At 49.7% G+C, this 21,597-nt stretch overlaps 1 protein-coding gene across 1 annotated transcript; it reads left to right on the top strand.

Moving 5' to 3' along the window:
- The first annotated feature begins 14,779 nt into the window (after positions 1–14,779).
- CD300E (CD300e molecule) lies at positions 14,780–21,076 on the top strand. The gene is made up of 5 exons (XM_045986282.1): positions 14,780–14,819; positions 17,323–17,670; positions 19,221–19,235; positions 19,972–20,065; positions 20,893–21,076. Exons 1-5 carry the CDS (start codon positions 14,780–14,782, stop codon positions 21,074–21,076), a joined length of 681 nt encoding a protein of 226 aa, XP_045842238.1.
- The last annotated feature ends 521 nt before the right edge of the window (positions 21,077–21,597 follow it).

Raw genomic sequence — 21,597 nt, 5'->3', positions numbered from 1 at the left:
GAGCCTGATGTGGGGCTTGATCCTAGGACCCTGGGATCATGACCTGAGCTGAAGGCAGAGGCTTTAACCCACTGAGCCACCCAGGCGCCCCTGCCTTTGCTATTGTTTATGGACTTATCAGTTGATCTCCCTTCTTCGTATCTGCCTCCAACTCTTGGGTGTTTCTAAATGTTGGTAGAATAAACTCACAAGAACACTGGATCACTTCTGAGTCCCTAGAACCTAGCTAGTGCCTGGAGCATGGTAGGCACTGAAAGAATGAACCCTTGTTAAATGACAGAATAAAGGAATCATGATGCTGTTCTTGTCTGAAGGTTGTGGACACAAGAGGGGGGTGGACAGAGACCCATGACTGGCACCGAACCTCACATGTACTGCAGGAGCTGAGGGTGTAAATACTTGAGAACTGGATATGACCCAGGGGCTCAGTCTTACAGAAGAATGAGCTGCCATGCTTTCTCAATGAAGACTAAAACCTTTACCAGGATCTATGAAAACTGCATCTCTCCTCTGCCCTTACTAGCCTATGGGGATGATGGCAGTGAGACCCCACTCACACTTCATTCTTGGCCCTAGACTCCCATCCCCATCAAAGTTTCAGTCCTTCTGGCAGTGCCCCAGGGGTATCTCAGGGATGCTTAGCAGATGCTGGGTCATCTTCTGCTCCTGCTCATTGAAGTTGCCCGAGTGAACCACCACCGCCAAGGCAGCTGGCGTGTCCCTGCACACCAGTTTTAGTATCTCCAGGCGAGCTCAGATCTGCTGGGCCCTGGGGCCCCAGAGTGGTCATGCTGTGTCCTTACTGTGTCCTTCTTTCTGTTTTTGAATCACACTCTGGCATGAGGCCCCGGAGGCAATGTTCCTTGTCCCTCCCCATGTCACAGAGGACTGGTGAGGACCGCTTCACCAGCTGCCACCTGTAGCTACCAAACTCCCGGGCTCAGGTGCAGGAAGAAGGAGGCTTCGAGAGATCCCTGGCTGTCATCTCCCTCCCTGCTCCTTCTGATCTCAAGCTCCCTTCTCTAATGTATATGGACTCTTGGAGTCCACCTGGAGTCTGCCTGCTTTCTGGTTCATCAGACCTGGCTGACGTGTCTCTGGACAATCTGAGTGGAGACCCCTGTCATGTTTATATGAGGTGGTTGGGTGACTAATGTCTGGATGGGCTGTTTCTGTCGGGCAGCTAGTGTTGCAAACTAATTCCTTGGGGATCATTGTACCATTTCACGTGGTTTTGGAAGGCAATTATCAGGTGGATGCTGAACCCTGCCTCTGGTCGCCAGGTAGATGGACATTCATTCATTCATGTATTCACACAGCACACGTTTACTGAGCACCTGTTAGGAGCCAGTCACTGTACTAAATGCTGCGACTATTAAGATGAATCATACATGGTACCTGTTCTGGAGGGAGTCTTATTGGAGAAGGGGCATAACCTCACTCTCTAAATTCTGGTGGCGTTCAGCTAATGGGCAGTGGGAGGTAGACGGGCAGAAGGAAAAGTGTTTCTGTTAAGTTGGGGGCATCTCTGTCCCTCCACTCCACTCCTGCTGGGTGGTCCACACCCTCAACTCCTTGGAGGTCTATATAAGGGCTCTGTTGGGATCTGGTTTTTATCCCCTCTCCTCCCTCCTTTAGGCTTAGAGGTGGTGAGGGCTCTCTGCTCCTGCTGGCCCTTTTGTTGATTTCCCTTAACTCGTTCCTGGACCATTGTAAATATTCTCCTCATTACATTATCCTCAGTCATACCATCTTGCTTGTGCCATCTATCTGCTACCAAGATCTTGGCTGATGCACCATTTCTTATTTATCTGTGTACCCACAGGGACTGACACCTAGCAGATGCTCATTTAATGGTTGTTAAATTAATAATAATAGAACGTGTTAAGGTCCATGTCAGCAGTTTAAAAAAAAAGATTTTATTTATTTATTTGACAGAGACACAGCGAGAGAGAGAACACAAGCAGGGGGAGTGGGAGAGGGAGAAGCAGGCTCCCTGAGGAGCAGGGAGTCTGATGTGGGGTTTGATCCCAGGACTGTGGGACTATGACCTGAGCTGAAGGCAGCCTCTTAATGACTGAGCCACCCAGGCGCCCCCATGTCAGCAGTTCTAATAAGATTTGTTCTGCAAACATCCAGCTTCAGTCCTGACTCTGGAAAAATCTGTGTGGTCAGTACATTTGAGGACACAGTGAAAAATAAAAATGTGACTTATCTGTTTTGGGAAGTTGTGGGATTCTTTGTAGAAGCTGGGTGCCCTGCGAATCTAATTATTAAGAGAGTCAAAGCCACAGCATTTCTGTCACTGTTAATAGCTTTCCTTCCTGTTTTCTTCCAAACAACTGTATTTTCCCAAATTTTGATATGATGGGAAAACAAACTGAAGTGTAGAAAAAAGAGACATAAGGAAGCAGTAAGAAAAATGGAAGCTATTTCAGTCCAGTTGATGTAGATGCTCCCTAAATTTTGGCAGTTAAGATAGCAAGAACAGTAAGACGTAAGTGTTCCAACTCTGCTCCTCCGCCTCCCAGGGTGGTGGTGGGAGGCCAGTTCCAGCACAAGGAGCACTCCTGGAGGGCTGGAGCCAGGGAAGTGGAGGGAGCAGGGACTCACTAGGGAGAAAACAAGGCAATCAGAGGGATGCCCAGCATTCAGGCTCCAACTCCAGGTGGTTGGTGGTCCTGCTGATAGCAATCCAGAGACCCAAGCAAAGCCAAAGTTCTGTTCCATCCCAATCTGGAAAGTTTCTAGCTTTGCCCTTTTGGGGGGAAAAATCGTAATCTCTCTGGGCTTCTCTCCACTTTCTCACCTGTAAAGTGGGTACACGAGGGTGTGAAGCTTCAATGCTGATACGTGTCCAGGACCCCTGAGCTGGTCTTGCTCAGCCGGTGGAGGTGGGGAGGTCAGGTGTAACAGAGGTTTTTGCCTTCGTGCCATGGGTAGTAGAACCTCTGAAGGAAGCACTACACACTGATTCCAGCAGGGAAAGGGTGTTCTGACTTCCCTTCCCAACACTTTTAAAAATTAATCTTTTTTTTTTTTTTCTGGTGCAGAGACACGTGAAACACAAACACAGTTTCCATCTGTGCTGAGGTCCTGTTTTAACTTTGGTCTTGGGTGCTGCGAGGTTTCTCCCATAGTGAGTTACAGAGAAAGGGACATCTGAGGCCGTAGGGAAGGGCATCCTAAGCCCCGGGTGTAACTGAGGCAATGTGACTTCTTCACTCCTGGGTGACTCAGAAACTGCACCAGGCTGAGTCGTGGCCCAAAGCAAACTTTCTTTGCAGCAAATAAGGAGATCACAGGCAATGGCTTTCAAAGCCGTGACTCCCCAGGAGAGGGTGAATGGGTTCCTTTTGTTCAGGGTTAGGATGGCTCTTTGGATAGGGAAAACTTGCCATCCTAGTAGAGGTAGGCATGAGGTAGCCCATGTGCCTTAAGGAAACCTGTCTATGCATACACATTATGTTATGTAAATGAGGCTGAGGCTCCTCCCTGGGTAGACATTTTAGTATTATAATGAGGTAAAGATAATGGTAGGTCATTCTAGGGGGTCATTCCATGGTCAATGAGTTGGGGGGTTGGTTAGCTCAAAAGGTCAGGTGGTCTGGGCCTTCGGAGGGAGGTCTTTTTTTTTTTTAAGATTGTATTTATTTCAGAGAGAGTGAGTGAGTGAAATGAGCGGGGCGGGGGCTGTTGGCAGAGGGAGAGGGAGAAGCAGACTCCTTGCTGAGCTGGGAGCCCAATGCAGGGCTTGACCCCAGGACCCTGGGATGATGACCTGAGCTGAAGGCGGATGCTTAACCGACTGAGCCACCCAGGTGCTGGTGGATGGAGCTGTCACCTGAAGAGTAATTTTGGGTTTCCTTTGCCTGAATTAAGAGGAAAGCCAGAAAGAAGAGCTTAAGGGAAAATATAAGACCAAGGTTAGTGAGTCCAAGCAGGTGGACTTGGGGGTCTAACTGGTGACAAAGGGGCTCTACGTCAGGGTTGGCACGAGCTCTTCCTTCTCCCTGGAGCAGACTTCTGCGTCTCTTCCAAGAAACAGGTGGTCTCTGCCTTCTCTGCTTGAGAGCAGTGGCCACAGTCCGAGTCTCGTCTGCTTTGTCAGAAGGAAAACAACACCCAGTACAGCTGGCAGCTGATTTTTCCAAGTGTCCCTGTCACCCAGCCTCTTAACTTGACAGAAGTGCCACATTTGCTGTGGCATGGGTCACTTCCCCATTGGTGACATGCAAAGATTTTTCCTGTCCTTGTTTCCTGAGGATGACGCGGGGTGGGGGTGGGGGTGGGGCAGGGCTGGTGTGTGTCTCCCTGCCAGGCCACACGGGCTGATGGTTTGATCTAGAGCTCCACGTGCTCCCTCCACCTTGTATGTGGCCGTGTGTCTCCGTGAGATCAGGCAGCTTAACGAAGGACCGCCGATGGGGTGGCTTATGAACCACCAGCTATTCCTCATGGTTCTGGAGGCTGGAAGTCCAAGATCAGGGAGCCAGCAAGGCTGGGCTCCAGGGAGGGCCCTCTGCCTGGCTTACAGATGGTGGACCTCTCTTCGTATCCTTACAAGGCAGAAAAGGAGTGAGTGAGCTCTTTGGCCTCTTAGGAGGGTACGATCCTATTCATGAGAGCTCCATTTTCCAACCTGATCACCCCCAAAGGCCCTTTCACCACACTGGGATTAGGGTTTCAACATATAAATTTGAGGGGTAGGAGAATCACAGACATTGGCTTATTTGCAGGCTATTGTAACCAAGCCCCAGAGCCAGTGCAGTTTAAATAATAGAATTTGACTTTCTCACGGTTCTGGAGGCTGAAAGTCTGAGATCAAGGTGTCTGCAGGGTGGGTTTCTCCTGAGGCATTGGTCCTTGGCTTGTAGACACCATCTTTACCCTGTGTCTTCATGCCATCTTCCCTCTCTGTGTACTTATGTCCTAATGTCTTCTTATAATGACACTAGTCACGTTGGATTAGGACCAATGATGATGATTCATTTTACCCTCAAGCACCTCTTTATTTTATCTTTTTTGGAAGATTTATTTATTTTAGTGAGAGAGAGAAAGCAGGTGGGGTGTGGGGAGAGGTAGAGGGAGAGGGAGAATCTCAAGCCCGGTTCAAGGTTTCATCTCACAACCCCAAGATCACAACTTAAACCGAAACCAAGAGTTGGATGCTTAACTAACTGAGCCACCCAATGCCACCGCCCCCCGACCCTGAGATAGTTTGGAGACTATCTCCAAACACAGTCACATTCTGATGTCCTGGGTGTTAGGATGGCCACATAAGAGTTCCGGGGGGATACAACTCAGCCAGTAACAAGAGATTCATGCATGTGCCCATTGTGTTGCCCTACTAACAGTTTCCTTCTCTGGAATTCCTTCCCCATTCCCTGTATTGTCTGGAGAAACCCTGGGTGGTGAGGATAGGCACACATTCCCCCCTTTTTTAATGCCTGTTAAGGTGTTCTGATGATGACTAGTCTCCCCTTCCACCTTCAATGACTTGACTTTTAGACAACAAACAGCAGTGTGATGACTTGGCTTGCTCCTGGCTCCATGCGGCCCTGGGACCTGGGGCCAAAGCACGAGCTTCTCTGGCGTGGCTGGTCCCTCTGCAAACCAGCAGCTCTGCTTCCATGAGCCTCCAACTGTGATTCATGCACGATATGTTATAGCGAGAAAGAAATAACTTTGATATTTATCGAACGGATTTCCTTAAATAAAGATGAAGTTTTATGTAAAAAAGTGAAACAGCATTAGTGTTAAATTATTAAAAAAACAAATTTATGTATAAAAGCTAGTTTTTGTGGTCCTCTAAAATGAAACCCTTCCCAAGAAAGCCTGGGAAAGTGAGTGCTGAATATGTATGTTCGCACACCTGAAGTCAGCCCAGAGGGGCATTTTTTTCTTTTTCCTATGGGAGCTAAGTTTGCAAGTCAAAAGAGGGTAGAGAGGTCTTTTTCTATGAATTCATTGTTTGAGGCTGGAAATGGGGTTTTGATCTCTGTTTTCAATTTCCTTTAACTTCAGTGTGTTGCTTGTCTTACAAAGAAACAGTCTTTGCAGTCCAACCTAAGAGCAGCATCCGGCTCTCCTAGCAGGCAAATTCTAAGCCAATCAGTCTGAGATCTTGAGCGAATCTGCCCAATCCCCACCCCTACTCCTGCCCCTAAGGGAAGGTGACCTCGCCTAGGACAATCCTTATTTTCTTTTGCTAATAACTTCCTTGCCCCACCCTCCTTGCTATAAAAACCTTCCATTTTGTGTAGCTCTCAGGAGCATTCCTCTACTTGCTCCGTGGGATGCTCAACCTCACTTATAGAGGCCACTTTAAGGCAGCAGGCTTGAGCACTGGAAACTGAGCGAGGCAGGAGGGCCCACAGGCTCGTGAAGCGACCCACCTCAAGACAGCCATAAGCCTTCACCGACCAGTTACAACCAGGAACAGTTCTTTTTTTTTTTTTTTTTTTAAGATTTTATTTATTTATTTGACAGACAGAGATCACAAGTAGGCAGAGAGGCAGGCAGGGGTGGGGGAAGTGGGGTCCCCGCTGAGCAGAGAGCCCCATGCAGGGCTCCATCCCAGGACCCTGAGATCATGACCTGAGCCAAAGGCAGAGGCTTTAACCCAGAACTGTGCCCCTAGGCACAGTTCTTAAGATTACCAGACAGGGGAAAATGCTGTATGTTCCATAACTTCGCACTCCACCATGTAACTGGGCCACTGCCTTGTGGCAGATGGCCTCTCCTCTGCTGTCCTGCCTGCTGCCTGGCATTGTATTCAATAAACTTCTCTTTTGTTCTGCTTGGGGGAACTCTTTCATGCTGGGTCACCAGCCCCCACCACCGTGCAACGCCCCACATGATTCACGACAGTAATAACAGTCATGAAAGAATTCTTGAGATGTTTTTGTGCCCAAAGGTGCTTTTTCTTTTTTCTTTTCTTTCTTTCTTTTTTTTTTTTTTTTTTTTTTTTTTTTTTTTGTAATAGCTCAGGGACAGGACTCATGGGCAGAAAGAGCTGGAGAGCTGGCCTGGGCTTGTGAGGAGTGACTGATTATATACTTTTAGTTAGCAGGGGTTAGGGCATGGCGTAGGTCTCTAAGGAATGTGTGCATGTTAGAAGCAAGGTCTCCAGGACCTCCAGGGGCTAACTGCTCTTAAGATAAGGTTATTTACCACCGTGTCAGAAAACATCATGGATGAGAGCCTTGAGATACCCATCAGTGGGCCGTGTGTTTGAACGAGGGCTGCCAGTGTGTGTCTTGTAGGCGGTTGTTTTCTGTTATCAGAGGGAAGCAACACTAATAAGAGCAAAGCTATAAAACATTAAAGGAATTCCTGGAGGGAGCTGTGGAGAGTTACAACCTCTCTGCCTCAGCCTGGCTGCCTGCAGGCTTCCAGCTGCAACAAAGTCCAGCCTTTGCTACTTTCTCTCCCACCACTAATAATAAGTAATAATAAAGCCTCTAAGATCTTCCAATGTACTCAGCTGAATTTTTGTTTTTTTAACACTTGGTTAATGCAAAATAACCTGATCCCATTGGCGGGACGTTCTTTCATCTTTCCCAAACCGTTTCCAGGCTGCTCTCTTCCCTCCCATTCTCCCTTCAGTTTGCGCTCATTAAGCACCGCCCCCCACCTTTGGGCCAGGTACTGGAGACCCCCCCGGGAGTGAACCAGGCAGAACCCTGGTCAGTGCAGTGCAGGCTGCAGACGACGCCACCCGGACCGACTGTACCCCCGAGTTCATGCTGGAATGTGTGCGGACCTGTAGAAGTACACGGAGTGCGGTATGAGCCAGCCGGCACGCCCAGGAGGCCGTCTGAACCCCGATGGGTGAGGCAGTGTGGTCTGGCTCTCCCCTGGGCCTCCGCTGCACAGCTTCCCGGCTGGGAGGGGCTGGTGCCCAGCAGCTACCCCCCCCCCCCATGCTGCCCGTGCTGCCCTGGGTGGCGGCCCCTGTTTTCTCTGTGGTTTGGCCGGAGGTAGAGAAGTTACTCTCTAAGCTTTAGTTTTGCTAGGCTGACCCTTTCCTGGTTCTTTGGCAAGAGAGATGGCTTCTGTGGAGATTCCCACCGGCCCCCGCCCCAACCAAACACCCTGCCCTGTGCCTGTTATTATTTCCCTGTGCTGGCTTCTCCAGTCTGGATATATGAATCGAAAGAAAATTCTGATTCCCAAGGTCCCTTACCAGTCCACTTTCTCTCCACTTTTAAGAACCTTCTTATTTTGTTTTATGCGTCACGGTCAGGGTTTAGTTGTCCGTAGTGGGAGGGATAGGGAAAAAGACTACCTTCCTGGGAGGGGAGCGGAGGGGCAGAAGGTAAGGGAGAGAGAGAATCCCAAGCAGCCTCCATGCCCAGTGCGGAGCCTGATTCAGGTTCGATCTCAGGACCCTGAGATCATGATCTGAGCTGATATCAGGAGTTGGATGCCTAACCGACTATGCCACCCAGGCGCCCCGAAGTGCATGTTTTAAAAGACCGGGCATAGAATTGTCTTCCTTTGTTTCTGATGACATTCCAATACAGAGCCTCTGTCTTGTGGTTCCTCTGGATGTGGATGGAAGTCAGTTTCACCACTTCTGGCCCCGGCCATAAGACATCTATGCAGTACTCAGACACACACACACACACACACACACACACACACACACACACACAGCGTGGTAAAAACAGGGACCAGTATTGAAGCTGTTGGCATCACATGCTGGAAAGAGTCTAGATCCTTCCACTTAGCGATCTCCCCGACTTTCCTTGGAGTATGCAGTACGTGAGAAACAAACCTTTATCACGTTGAGCCCCTGAGACAATAGGGCTGGCAGTTACAGCAGCTAACTTCACTTACGCAGACCAGTACAGCAGGGCCCTTCTCTCTCCTCACTTTCTCCTCTAACCAGGTTGGACCTCAAGGTTCATCACTTGAACGACGTTCTCTGCAATGCTTGTCACATTACCCCCTTTCTCAGCAAAACGAACTTTACAAATGGGATTAAGTTAAAGATCCCAAGATGGAGAGATCATCCTGGGTGATCCAGTGGGCCCAATGTTATCGTAAGTTTCCTGTAAGACCGGTGCTGAAGGTTCAGAGTCAGAGAAGCAGACATTCTGATGGAAGCCGAGGGTGCAGTGGTGGGGGTCGCGTGCAGGTGGCACAAGGCAAGGGAGTGGAGTCTGCCTTAGCGCTTCCGAAGGAGCGAAGCCCTGCTGACGCCTTGACTTTGGCCCAGCAAAACTAATTCCGGATTTCCAACCTCTAGAACCATAAGACTGGAGTATGTCCCCACTCCTCCGGGTGACACTAAGAAGAGCATCCAGGTTGAAAAAGCTTTGAACTGAGCAGGATGTAAACCTTGGTCACAGCTGGACCAGAAATTGCCCCCCCCCCCCCCCCCCGCAAGAGGACCTGTGCTGTGACCACGGTGGGCAGGTGCTTCCCTCAGGGCAGGGCTGGAGCGGGGGATCTATGGGGCTGAGAGGCAGGGACGACCTGGGATCCAGCCGGGTGGATGGCTGGGCAGGCCCTCGGCAGGTGAGGGGACGAGGTGCCATCAAGCTCCCCTTGCAACTTTGCTTTTGGGTCACTCTCTTTTTCAGCAGCTTCTTCCCCTTTCCCAACAACTTTGCAACTCAAAATGATGAAGCGGCAGAGGAAGGAAGCAGATAACAAAATACAGATGGGAAGTGACCTTCTCGAGCGCTGGAGCTCCTAGGCCAGATGTCAGAAGATAAGGATCTGGACATTCGGGGGCTGGGGAGATTGGACCGCCAGTCTGTTTGTAGCTCGACCCCCTCTCTGCCTCAGGTGAGTGGGTCTGGGACTTGTCACTCACTGAATCTTCCCTGGAGAAAAGAATGAAGCGAGTTCGGGAGAGGTAACACACAGGTCCCAGGAAACCGTTACCACCAACCCAGATGGGCGGGAGGATACGGAGACTGCGGCTGTTCACTGCCAGACACAGAGGCCGGGGACGTTTCTTCAGCCCACTGGTGTGTGTGTGTGTGTGTGTGTGTGTGTGTGTGTGTGTGTGTGTGTGTGATATAAGTTGCTACATTGTGCCAGGGTCTGTGCCTAGCATTTGACATCAGGGATCTCCTTCATGCCTCATAGCAGTCCTTAGGAGGGGGATGCCACCATCCCAATGAAGGAACGGGGAGCTAGAGAGGTGCCAGGCGGGAGAGGGGTACTCGCTGGAGGAGTGGGAGGCCGGCAGTTAAGGGGACAGCAGCCAAGCTTCCCACGAGGAGTAGAATGAGGACAAGCCAGAGGCCTGGTGTCGGGGTGTGCAGGGCCTCCGAGGAGCAGACCCCGATTCCCAGGAGACCTGATGAAGCAGCACAACTTGTCTGGGGCAGCAGTAATGGGGCGGTTGGGAGAATGAGCCACTTCAGGCAGCATTGGTGACGACTTGGGTGTGCAGCCACGAGACGCCCAGAATCCCCTGTGGTGTGTGCAGGCAGGAAGTGGTTGTTGATAGTGCACCTGGAGGTCCTGGCGGGTGGCCCTGGTTTATTTCCCTTGAGGGGCCAAATAAGGATCCTGAATTGGTCGTAAGCTGTGGAGAGTCTAGACAGAGGGATTTCAGTCAGAGTTGAGGAACTATTATATATATATACAATTTTTTTTTCACCTGACTGAATAAATCCAGACCAAACTGCTGGCCAGCATCAGGGCGGGGGGTGGGGGGTAGTCACAGTGACCACAGAGCACAGTTGGTGAAGACTCTGTTCCACTCAGTGAAACAGGTTCTGACTGTAGACTGTGGCTTCAAGGAGTGAGACCCGACGGCCCAACGTGGCCATTCTGGACAGCAATCTGTCAGGTTAAGGGTATGTTTACCCTGGGGCCTGGAAACCCTGCTCTGGGTGTATACCCGGGGAACATGTTCTGCAGGCTCCTAGAGGGTGTGTGCTAGAGAATGTTCATTAGGGGCCATTCATGGAGGCAAGGAGTTGGGGGCCACCTGGACATCCAACATGGGGCACTGATGAGTGGCCTCGGGCACCTGCTGCGGGGGAGAAGCCGAAGCTGGAAACAGTAAAATGGACACTCAGTGACATGGATGAAGCTTCAGGACCCGGTGCTGCATGAAAAAAGTAACACCAGAATGAGACGGATGGCCCGAAACCGTGTGGTTTTAAGCATATGCATACAAAGCGATCATATGTACTTCATAATCATGCGGAGGCAAGGGCGTCCACTGAAGGATTGTCTCTGAGGTGTGTGAACAGGGGATGGAATTGAAATCACCAAGTAAAGAAAGGACAAGTTTGGTTAAGGGTGGTTCTCCTGGGCCTGTGAACTCAACCCACAGGACCTGAGGGAACCTCCCAAGACAAAACAAAACAGAGCAACACTGAAGACAGAAAACCTGAGAAAGCATGTTGGGGCAGGGTTAGGAGAGAATGACATGAACACAGGTGGGGCGGTGGCTCAGAGACCGGTGTCAAATCTGCCAGTGCCCAGGTTGGGAGGGAAGGATTTATCTGCATCTTGAAGGAAGCTGAGACGGGGGAAGGTGGATGGGAGGTTGGATGGGCATCGGAAGGTCACCGTGTGCACTGGCTTGTTAGCTCAAGGGAGCACCTGCTGTTCGGGCATTGGAAGTTGTTTACAGTGGCCGGGGCCCAGAGCGTGAGCCGTGGAGGACAGGGAGAGGCTGGAGGCCAGCCAGGAGCTGGGTCTGGTGTATCACAGCAGGGTCTGGACTTGACTGTAGCCAAAGGGGAGATGGCGAAATTTTGAAAGCAGGAAAGCCACTGAATCAGATTTCAAAGTTTCCTCCTTTTCTTTCAAAAGCACCAGCAACGTCTGCATTCCTCACACACTGGCATCCGGATTTGACACCCATTCTGGGACATCACACCTCCACTCCAGGGGCTCTATTTCTTTCTTTTTTTAAAAAAATTTTTATTTTTTCAGTGTTCTAAGATTCATTGTTTATGCACCACACCCAGGGCTCCATGCAATACGTGCCCTCCTTGATACCCACCACCAGGCTCTATTTCTATGGTAGTTGCTTATTAGTGTTTGTGTGTGGTCCTTTCAGGAGTTGGACAGGACCCAGAGAAATTCTTTCTTTAATCATTAGGGTTTTGACCCACATTATTCTTCCTCTCCCTTGTTTATGCAGAGTCCACCAAATTTTCCTCCGTTTTCAGAATGCATTTTTCATTTAATCATTTTATTTCCTAGAACTCTCTCTTGACTGCCTTTCAAGAGGTGTGTGGATTTTTTTTTAGTAAAGGAAATGTTAGTAGAAGAAATTATGGATGAGCTTGTCCTCATTACTACTTCATCCTTCCTTTGCTCAGCAGTGCCTATATGGGCAGGTGTCTAATTTTTTCTATTCTAATTTTGGAACTAGCTTTCTGACTTCTCCTATGTATGGGTTGCTCATTGCTGAGAGTGGGAGAGAGGTCCAGGCACCTGGCTCTGGGAGGCATCTCTCTTGTGTGGTGCCATCTCCCCCACCCTGGTCCCTTCACTTCCTGCTGCTGATGCTCTGAAAAGCCTGGTCTTCCCAGGCCCATGTGCTGGGCTCTGGATGAAGAATAAAGACATGGAATGTTGTGGGGGTGCAGAGGAAAGCACCATTCTGAGATCCATCTCCCATCCCTACCTCTCCCTTTCCACACCAGCCAGTCTCCTGACGCTCTGTGCTCGTCTTAAAAAAAAAAAAAAAGCTTTATTGATATATAGTTCACATATCATGAAACTTACCCGTGTAATGTATGCAATTCAGTGGCGTTTGGCATACTCACAGATATGTGCGCCCATCACCACACCTGATTTTAGAGCATCTTCATCGTCTTCCAAAGGAAACCCCATGCTTTCTAGCTATCATCCCTTCCTGAATCTCCCCAAGTCCTAAGCAAATCTGTATCTATAGATTTCCTTATTTTCGTCTTTGCAATGAATGGAATCACATACTATGAGGTCTTCAGTGACTGGCTTCCTTCACTTTGCGTGATGTTTTCAGGTTCACCTTCTAGCAGGTCTCATTCCTGTTAATGGCTGAGTGATAGTTCATTGTAAGGTTACATCACATTTTTGTTTATCTGTTCATCTGCTGATGGACATTGGGTTGTTTCTACCTTTTGGCTATTCTGAATAATGTTACTTATTAATGTAACTGAATAATGTTACACAAAGGTGTACCCGTTTTTGTGTGGACACATGTTTTCATTTCTCTTGGGTGTACACCTAGGAGTGAAATTGCTGGGTCTTATGGCAATTCTATGTGGAATCCTTTGAGGAATTTGTAGACTGTTTTCCAATGTGGTCGCACCATTTTTCTTCCCATGAATGCGTATATGGATGTTCTGACTTCTTGATGGTGGTCTTCCTAGTGGGTGTAAAGTAGTGTCTCACCATGGTTTTGATTTGCATTCCTTGATGGCTGCATTTCCCTAATAAGGTTGTCTGTGCTCATTCTTGGACTGCCCCAGATTCTACCTCCTCTCTGGTGTGGTGGAGCAGACAGTGATAAGTTGAGCCTTTTCTCCTAGGATTTAAGCCTCTTCTCCCAAATGTATGTGTTCCAGGTGCTTCTGACAGTTGCTGGTGGGGGTGGGCAGGCCAGAGCCCTATGGACTTCCTGCTGTCCCCAAGCAGAATGGCTCTGGGCATTGGTTGACACCAGACAGCTTTCCCCCCAAATCCCTACAGCTAACAAACTAGACTAGGATTTATGGACTTGATTTGATGATGTCTGGTTTCAGGACCTCTCTGTGCCTCTGTCTTCCTATCTATAAAGTGGGGATAATGGCACCTGCCTCACAGCTTTGTTGTAAACTTAAATACTTTGGGCAAAGCCAATACCTGTGTCTTCAAGAAGAATATGTTTCTGATGTTTAAGTTGAATTCGAGGGAGTGTATAGCTGTTTGACAGACCAGATGAGAAGCTAGTCCTGATCCAGGACTATTCTAAAGAGTTAACGTTTACTGAGCAGTTACTATGTTCCAGGCACTGTGCCAAGTGTTTTACGTTTGTTCACTCCTTTATTTCCTATGAGGTGAGGATGGTTACTATTACTCTATTTTATAGATGAAGAAGCTAGCGATGAGAGTGATTTAGCAACATTCCCAAGGGCACATGGTTAGTACATGATGGAGGTGGGATTTAAATCTGCATGACTCCAGGATCTATGCCCTTCACCAACACCTTTATACTGAATTAGATTAAGGTGTACAAGCAGGTGGAGCTTCCCCACAAGAAGTCAAAAAGTTGGGTCCAGAGCCCAGAAGAGAGACTAGGTTAGAGGAAGAGGTATGAGATCAACCACATGGAGATAGTGGTTGAGAGAGTCATGGGGAGTCCTCACCCCAGATATTTAAGTGGGGTGTTTTATGACCCAAAAGTATGTAGTCAGACAGAAGGGACAGCTGGTTAGGTCGAGCAAGTAGCCTTGGACAGGAAGAAGAATGAGAGATGGGGACAAAGGCTCTCCTCTGTTGGAGGTTTCATATTTTGGGACGGACTTTCATAAAGACTTGGGGTATGATCCAAATATTATATTGCCATTAAATGAAGGAAAAATCAGCAGATTTCTCTTATTCTTAGTCCACTCTCTGATCTCTTGACACTCTTCCCTTTTTCCTAAGTAGGGCTTCAAACTGGGAAGTAGCTAGGAGATGAAAAAGGAAGTAGGTGAGAGACAGAAACACAAAGGAAACTTGAGCAAGTAGAAAGTGGACACCGCAGGCTCTGTTGCAAACATCTGGATTACAGCGGGGACCCGGATTTGCTGGGGACACCAGCCAGAGAGACAGGACCATGTGGCTGTCCCCAGTTCTGCTCCTTCTCTGCCTCTCAGGTGAGTGGGGCTGGGGTTTTGGGCACTTGTTACTGGAGGGGGTGGAACAGTGTGTAGAATGTCTGTCCTGGGTTCAAGCCAGAAGAGAAGTCTCAGCAGAAACAGGAGGACACATCGATTCATCCATCTGTACATTCTTCTATCCACTGAAGCATTCACCTACAGATCCTGCATATGCTTATTGAGCACCAACTGTGTGCCAGGACCAACTGTGTGTCAGGAAAGCAACTTCTGCACTCAGGGACTCACGGTTGAAAGAGGGAGTCAAGTCACTGTGATACAGCATAGAGCTTTCTGTAGAAATTTATTCATGTGGTGTGGGGCTGCACAACAGGGACCCCAAACACTGCTCTTAAGCCAGTGCAAGTCCTTATCAAGGCTTCACAGGACTTTGGTCTTGAAGGATGAATGAGTTTGCTGAGTGGAAAGAGAAAATAGCTTACGTGAAAGTGTGGATCTCTTTAAAGATCATGGAAAGTTCAGGCATTAGCAATAGTTCAGAATGTGTCAGAACTTAGTTTGAAGGGGTTGGAAAGGTTTCTTAGCAGGAATTAAATAAGGGTCTAAAAAGGCACCCTCAGCATGCATCTTAAACCCCTGCTAGAACAAGGTGTTGTGCAGTCTGGTAAATACAATCATTTTGGAAGAGATAGTCTTTAAAAAAAGACGTTCAACAGGCATGAAAGCCCATTCTCTGTGGGAAGTAAGTTCAGGGTGAAAATTAGGTGGTATTCTTCATGTTTGTAGAATAATTTTTATGTTGGGTGAGACATAGAACCTGTCCAACATAATGATGGACTGTCCCAGAACAGTGGGTGGAAAAGGCAGAGGTTTAAAGAAAGAAGACCAGTTGGGTGACACTGGCCAAAACGTAATTTTCTTCTCAGTAATACAGGAGAGTGGATGGGATGGTCTTCAAAGTCCCCTGGGGTCCTCATAACTGAGATCTTAGACTCAGAAAGGCATTTAAGAGATGTATCTCTTTAGAAAAGGGAGACGCTCAAAATGTCTTAAATGAGGATGACAATGATAATGGATATTTTCTTTTTTATCCTTCTTTTTATCCTTCTCCTCCTCCTCCTCCTTCTCCTCCTCCTCCTCCTCCTCCTCCTCCTCCTCCTCTTCTTCTTCTTCTTCTTCTTCATCATCATCATCATCATCTTCTTCTTCTTCTTCTCCTTCATCTTCCTCTTGAAGATGGACTTTTTCTGAATCACTGTAATTAAGGAAATGGGCACCAAAGTAGCTGTGGCTGGAGCCAGCTTGCACCCCCTCACAAGAGCTGATCACGGACTTATTTTCCCAACCCTACAACCAGTGACAGCATATTGTTAGAACGAAATTAGTCATAGTGAGCATGTTTACACCACAGAAACTGGGAAACGCTATGAACCATGGCTTCTCCTTGACTCCCCTGCACCCCGCCTTGCTCCCTGCCCAGAGCTGGTTTACCAGCATATCACGGCTTCCTCACATCTTCTTGCTTAACTCTGATAAAATTGCCTAAATGCCCTCGCTTGGGTGCAGGTAAACTAGAGATGGAAACTTTTTCTTACCCCTTCATGTGGACTGGCTGATCTCTCTGAGACCACAGGTTCAGCTTCATGTCCATTTACAGCTAGACTTCCTCCTGGGTGCAGATAAAAACTTTGGAGTCGCTTGTAGAGACTGAAATTTTGGTTCTTCTTCTTCTTCTTTTTTTTTTCCTTTCTTTCCCATCCCAGCTCCTGGCTTAGCTCCCCCCTCTCTGTTCCAGCATTCTCCCACCCACCATACCCTTTGGGATTACAAACACCTGGGGTTACAAATATTGGAAAAATGTGACCACTTTACATTTATGGAGGGCTGTATGGCTAGCTTAAGAAAGAAAGGGGGAAAGGTGGTAAAGAAAGATGGTAAGGTCCTGGGGACAGTGATGGGGTTAGGGGTGGTCAGTTCGTGCCCCAAACCCGTGTCAAGGAACCTGTGGGGGTCTCCTTGGGACCTAGCCCTTCCTAGCAGTGTGTCACTCCTTCCTCGAGACTAGTCTGGAGGAAGGCCAGGGGTTTATTTTCCACTCTTGAGAAGACCTGGAGAGCAGAGAACAAGTTTGAGCTGCAGAAAACCTGAATGCAGATGCTCACTGCAAAGGGAAGTGTTTTTATGCCTCACTGAATCTCATGCCTGCAAAGGCTAGGACAGGGCAGGACAGCCCACTCATGCTGCTCCCTCTCCAGCTTTGTTCTCATTTTCCCTGTCCCCTGTCCTGCACACAAGGAGCAGGATCCTTGTGTGGTTACTCAGTGTTTCTAGGCTCACAGGGCACAGATCTCTACCTCTCTTGCTGGCTGTAGTCTCCAGACTCTCTGGCTTAGGTTTTAAGCTTAGATGTCCCTCCAGGCCCACATCCCTGAGCCCAGAACTGTCTACACCTCCCTGGCAACTTTCCCCTTGGGCTTCAGGCAGACAGCTGCTGTAGGGGGCCACTGAGATGGAGTCCTGGGATGTGGCTTGTGTCTTCCAGGCTCTTTGTCCCTGACGGGCCCCAGCTCTGTGACGGGCACCTTGGGTGGCTCTCTGTGTGTGCAGTGTCGGTACGAGGAGGTATACCAGAGGTATAACAAATACTGGTGCCGAGGACATTATGACGCAACATGTGAGAAGATTGTGGAGACCAAGGGAGAAGAGAGAGAAGAGAGGAGTGGGCGTGTGTCCATCAGAGACCATGCTGATATCCTTACCTTTATAGTGACCATGGAGAACCTCACTGCAGACGATGCTGGATCCTACTGGTGTAGAATTCAGACAATATGGCTCCTGGATGTGTGGTCACGTGACCCTTCATTCCACGTTAACGTGTTTGTTTCCACAGGTAAGAGATCCTCTCACTCCACCAGCAGAACTTATGAGTCTTGTCTCTGGGTCTCATCTAGTCCTCATTCCAGTAGTGTTGGCAAGAGCCTATGATGAGGGCAGGGTGAGAGGCAGCTGTCTTTTTAGCCTTGGCATGGGTGGGGGTGTGTAGCTGAAAGTACCCTCATTCTTATAGGGCCAGGACCTCACTCCACTGCAGGAGGCCCCTCCATGCTAGACCAAGGCTATTTCCACCATGCCCTTTGGAAACCTGTACCAAAGGAAACAAATTCTTCATACATACATCTTCAGCTTACTCATAGAATATTCTCTCGACTATACTGTCCTGAAGTTGGCCTCACTCCTCTCATTTCAAGAAATAGGCTTCTCGAGTGGAAGCTGCTCTTTTTCCTACCCTCGTGTGCTATAGGGTGGTGGAAGCTATGTTCAAATTCTCCCAGTCCCCCACCACAACCTACTACTATCCTACCTGCTTCCTTTAACATTTGTGTCACATGGCCACACGCATCCTCTATTTCTCCTTGGCATGACCTTCCGTTGGCTTCTAGGTTACTACCCGACACCCCTAATCCCTGTCATTGTCTTGGGAGTTTTTAACAAGTAACTTGTCTCAGCTTCCAGGACCTTCTCAACTGCGGTGACCTGCATTTCCACTCTCCAGCCACTCCATGGCAACATTGCACATCTCGCTGTCACCCCAAACTGGTCCACGTCCAGAACCCTACCTGCAGACACTGTACTTTCAGACAACTTTCTGTGCATCAGCCTTCCCACACCCTCACCCCCGCTGTCCCTATTCTCAATCTCACGTATGTTTCCAGCCCTTGGATCCCTCTCTCCATTTTCTCCCCACTTATTGCCTACCCCTCTCCTGCCCTGATCTCACTTCCTTCCTAAGCCAAGCCCAACTCTCAAGGAGGACTATGTTTTCTTCACTTATCAGGCACCATTTTCCTACCCAGCTCTTGAAACTGTCATCCCTGGATCCATCTTAAAATTAGGGTGAGCAACCATTGGGGTTTGCCTAGGACTGAGAAGTTTCTTGGGATGTGGGGCTTTCAGTGCTAAAACTGGGTAAGATCCTAGGCAACGTAGGGCAAATCGATCTCCCACCTAAAATCTATCTGTTGCGGTTGCACTGGAGAAGTCACAGCCGGTGACGATGGGTGTCCATACAAGTTCATGGTCTCTAATATGACTCTCCCATTCTTCTATTTTACCAAGGGCACATGGAATATCAGACGTGAACTCTCTCAATTTCTTTTCTTCTCCCCCTACAAACTTCTGTGATGCCTAACTCATTCTTCCCCCTTTCCCTTCTAGGTTGAGGGCGGTTTCCCTACCCCTGTTCTAGAACAATCATCTTGAGGCGGGCTCCTCACCCTGGAGCTCCTCGCCTCCCCGTCCTCCTCGAGCCAAATTCCCTCCTTGCTCATCTGTATCTTCCTCCATCAATTACCCACACTTTCTCTTCCCCTCAGCCCAGAATTACATGCTGGGTTCTCTCCTGTTCTAAAAATATCTCATAATCCCCGTGGCCTCCTCTAGGTGTCACCATTCCTCGTTTCTCTCCTTTCCGCTTGCCTGGATGGCCCCTGAGGTCTGAGCCTTCTGTGCTCCTGCAGCATCTGACCACGGGCTGCCCCTCTGCCCTCTTTCTATTGATTTGAACCCATCAACTTGGATGCCTCTGCCATGTGTGAAGGCAGGGATGGTTCCACATACGTCAGTGAATCCCCAGTGGCCAAGATGTCAAGGGCTGTAGTTGGATGAAGCGGAGTCTGTCCTGGGAGCACTGGGAGGGTGAAGCCTCTGGGAGGCCTGCTTTTTTTGGGCAGTCAGGATGTTGGGGCAGAGACACTGGTCACACCGATAGCCTGGACACCTGAGACTTAGCTCCTCCCTCGCAGGGAGTTAAAGTGGCCTTAGTTTCCAACTGAAGATGCTGCGAGCCCCCTCCTACAGTCTCCCCGAGGCTCCTGGGCCACAGGCGGGGGCCATCTTCTCCAGGCTTGCCCCTGCTCTCTCCCTAGGCAGAGTCAGACTTGAGATGGAAAGAAAGATCTGGGACCTACTAGAGGTGACTCATTTGACCTGTTCTGGAAAAGTCTCATTTGTTCCCTGAGCGGCTCACGCCATCCTGGCAGTGGCCTGGTGCTAGCTTCGCAGCATCTCTCAGTTCCCGTCTTCCAGTGGGCCATCATGCGTAACGTGGGCTCCACATGCGCACGTAGTGGATGGCTGGGGAGAGAGCAGCCCCTGATGTGTGATTTGTCTCCAGCACCAAGTAAAACCACAGGGAGGACCACATGTCAAGCGGTACCTGCTGCCTTTCCAGGGCTGAGCACCAAGCAGAACCTCAGCACGGAGGAGCCGTTGACCTGCTGTTCAGGGTAAGGGCCCCCAGCCTAGAGACCACAGAAGACGGGGTTCAGCAGCCTTATGGGACCCTAGGATGGGGGCTGGCAACACACCGTGAGCTTTTTACCTCTCTGCTGGGTTTGCTTCAGTTTGGGTCACGGTGTTTACATTCTCAGTGGCTGCATGGGGACTTCATGTGGAAAGTACCACTTGTTTGGGAACGTTCTCCCCCATGCAGCAGCTGCAGGGGAACGGGAGGCTCACGTGGACATTCAGCTCCTCCCATGTTCACCCCTCCCCCTCCCCTTCCCCACCGGTTCTGGACTCCGGCTTCTGGTTCTGGGGCCCTAACTCGGGCTTACCTCCAAAGGTCTTTGCTGAAGCAGAGATCCAAGTGCTTCTTGTGGGGGTATGGAGAGAGATGGGCTGGCTCCAGGCTACTTTTCTCCTCCCAAAGACACCCAGAAAGGGCTACCATGTTGCTGTCAGGCCCTGTAGGGCCAATGATAAGGGTCAGGGCTTTAAAGTGAGGGTGGGGTAGTTTTCAAAAAGTAGGTTGTTAAGGAGAAATGTGAGAGGAAGCGACAGAGAGGAAACTTCTGGAAAGCAGGCAGTGCCGGGCCCCTCTTCTCTTTGCCCCATCACCTCTCCTTAACAGAATTCCCAGGAGTAGTGCATAGTCAAAGGAGGGGAGGTGATGGGGCCCCAGAGAGGGGCTGCCCGGGCACATGTCTTTTCCAAGTTTGATCATAAGTTACGAGTGCTCTAGGGTCAGGGCACAGCAACAGGCTGGGAGAGAAGGGTCCTGGGCCTCCCCCTGAGGAAGCAGTCATTTCCTGTCCCCCTGTCCCCTCCGCAGGTCCTTGCTCAGCAGTGTCCACTTCCTGCTCCTGGTCTTCCTGAAGCTTCCCCTGTTCCTGACATTGGTCGGTGCCGTCCTGTGGGTGAACAGGCCTCCGAGGGGCTGTGGAGGAATTAAGCCGAAGGAAGATAATCCACAATGTAGTGCACCGTCCCCAGGAAGGCCCTGTCCGGGAACGTAGCCCTTCGGAATGGACAAGAGAGACGTTCGGACTCCAGACTCCAGGGCAGGGGGAGCTGCCGTGTCTGGATTCTGGAGGGACCCAGGTCTTCTTGGGGGTATAGTTCCTGTGTCTCGAGGGAGAATCCTGGTTCTCAGAGGACATTTGCTCCGAGTCCTCAGGTGCAGGAAGGACGAGTCTCCTGGGCTCATGCTCGGGGGGTCCTCCTTTCTCCATCCCCAACCCCCTAACTCCTTGCCCTCGTGCCTACCTCCCAAGGGCAAGAATTTCTTGCCACAAAAACTTCCGGGTTCAGGGTTCCCCCAGGGCAATAACCACCTCCTTCCTGCAGCCAGGAGGCTCCCCAAGGACTCGGCCCTCACCGCCTCAGTCCTTGGGCTCCCGGGGCTTCAACTTCACTGGTGACCCTGAGATCGGGGAGGGTATGGTCGGACTCAGCACATCTTGGCCTGGGCCAGCCACGACTGAGAAACTTTAGGTTAAAGCTCTGGGACGGTTTGGAGCAGTAGTGGGAAGAGGCA

The sequence above is a fragment of the Meles meles genome, chromosome 18 (genome assembly GCF_922984935.1).
Source record: "Meles meles chromosome 18, mMelMel3.1 paternal haplotype, whole genome shotgun sequence".
Lineage (NCBI taxonomy): Eukaryota > Metazoa > Chordata > Mammalia > Carnivora > Mustelidae > Meles > Meles meles.
Note: the sequence above shows the minus strand (reverse complement) of the source record. Positions and strands in the feature narration are given on the sequence as shown.

What these genes read in the sequence shown, in the direction of transcription:
- CD300E (XM_045986282.1), top strand. Translation starts at nt 14,780, where the DNA reads ATGTGGCTGTCCCCAGTTCTGCTCCTTCTCTGCCTCTCAG. An exon ending in GCTCCTTCTCTGCCTCTCAG is followed by an intron (nt 14,820 to 17,322) that starts GTGAGTGGGGCT and finishes TGTGTCTTCCAG; the next exon opens with GCTCTTTGTCCCTGACGGGC. An exon ending in CCGTTGACCTGCTGTTCAGG is followed by an intron (nt 20,066 to 20,892) that starts GTAAGGGCCCCC and finishes TCCCCTCCGCAG; the next exon opens with GTCCTTGCTCAGCAGTGTCC.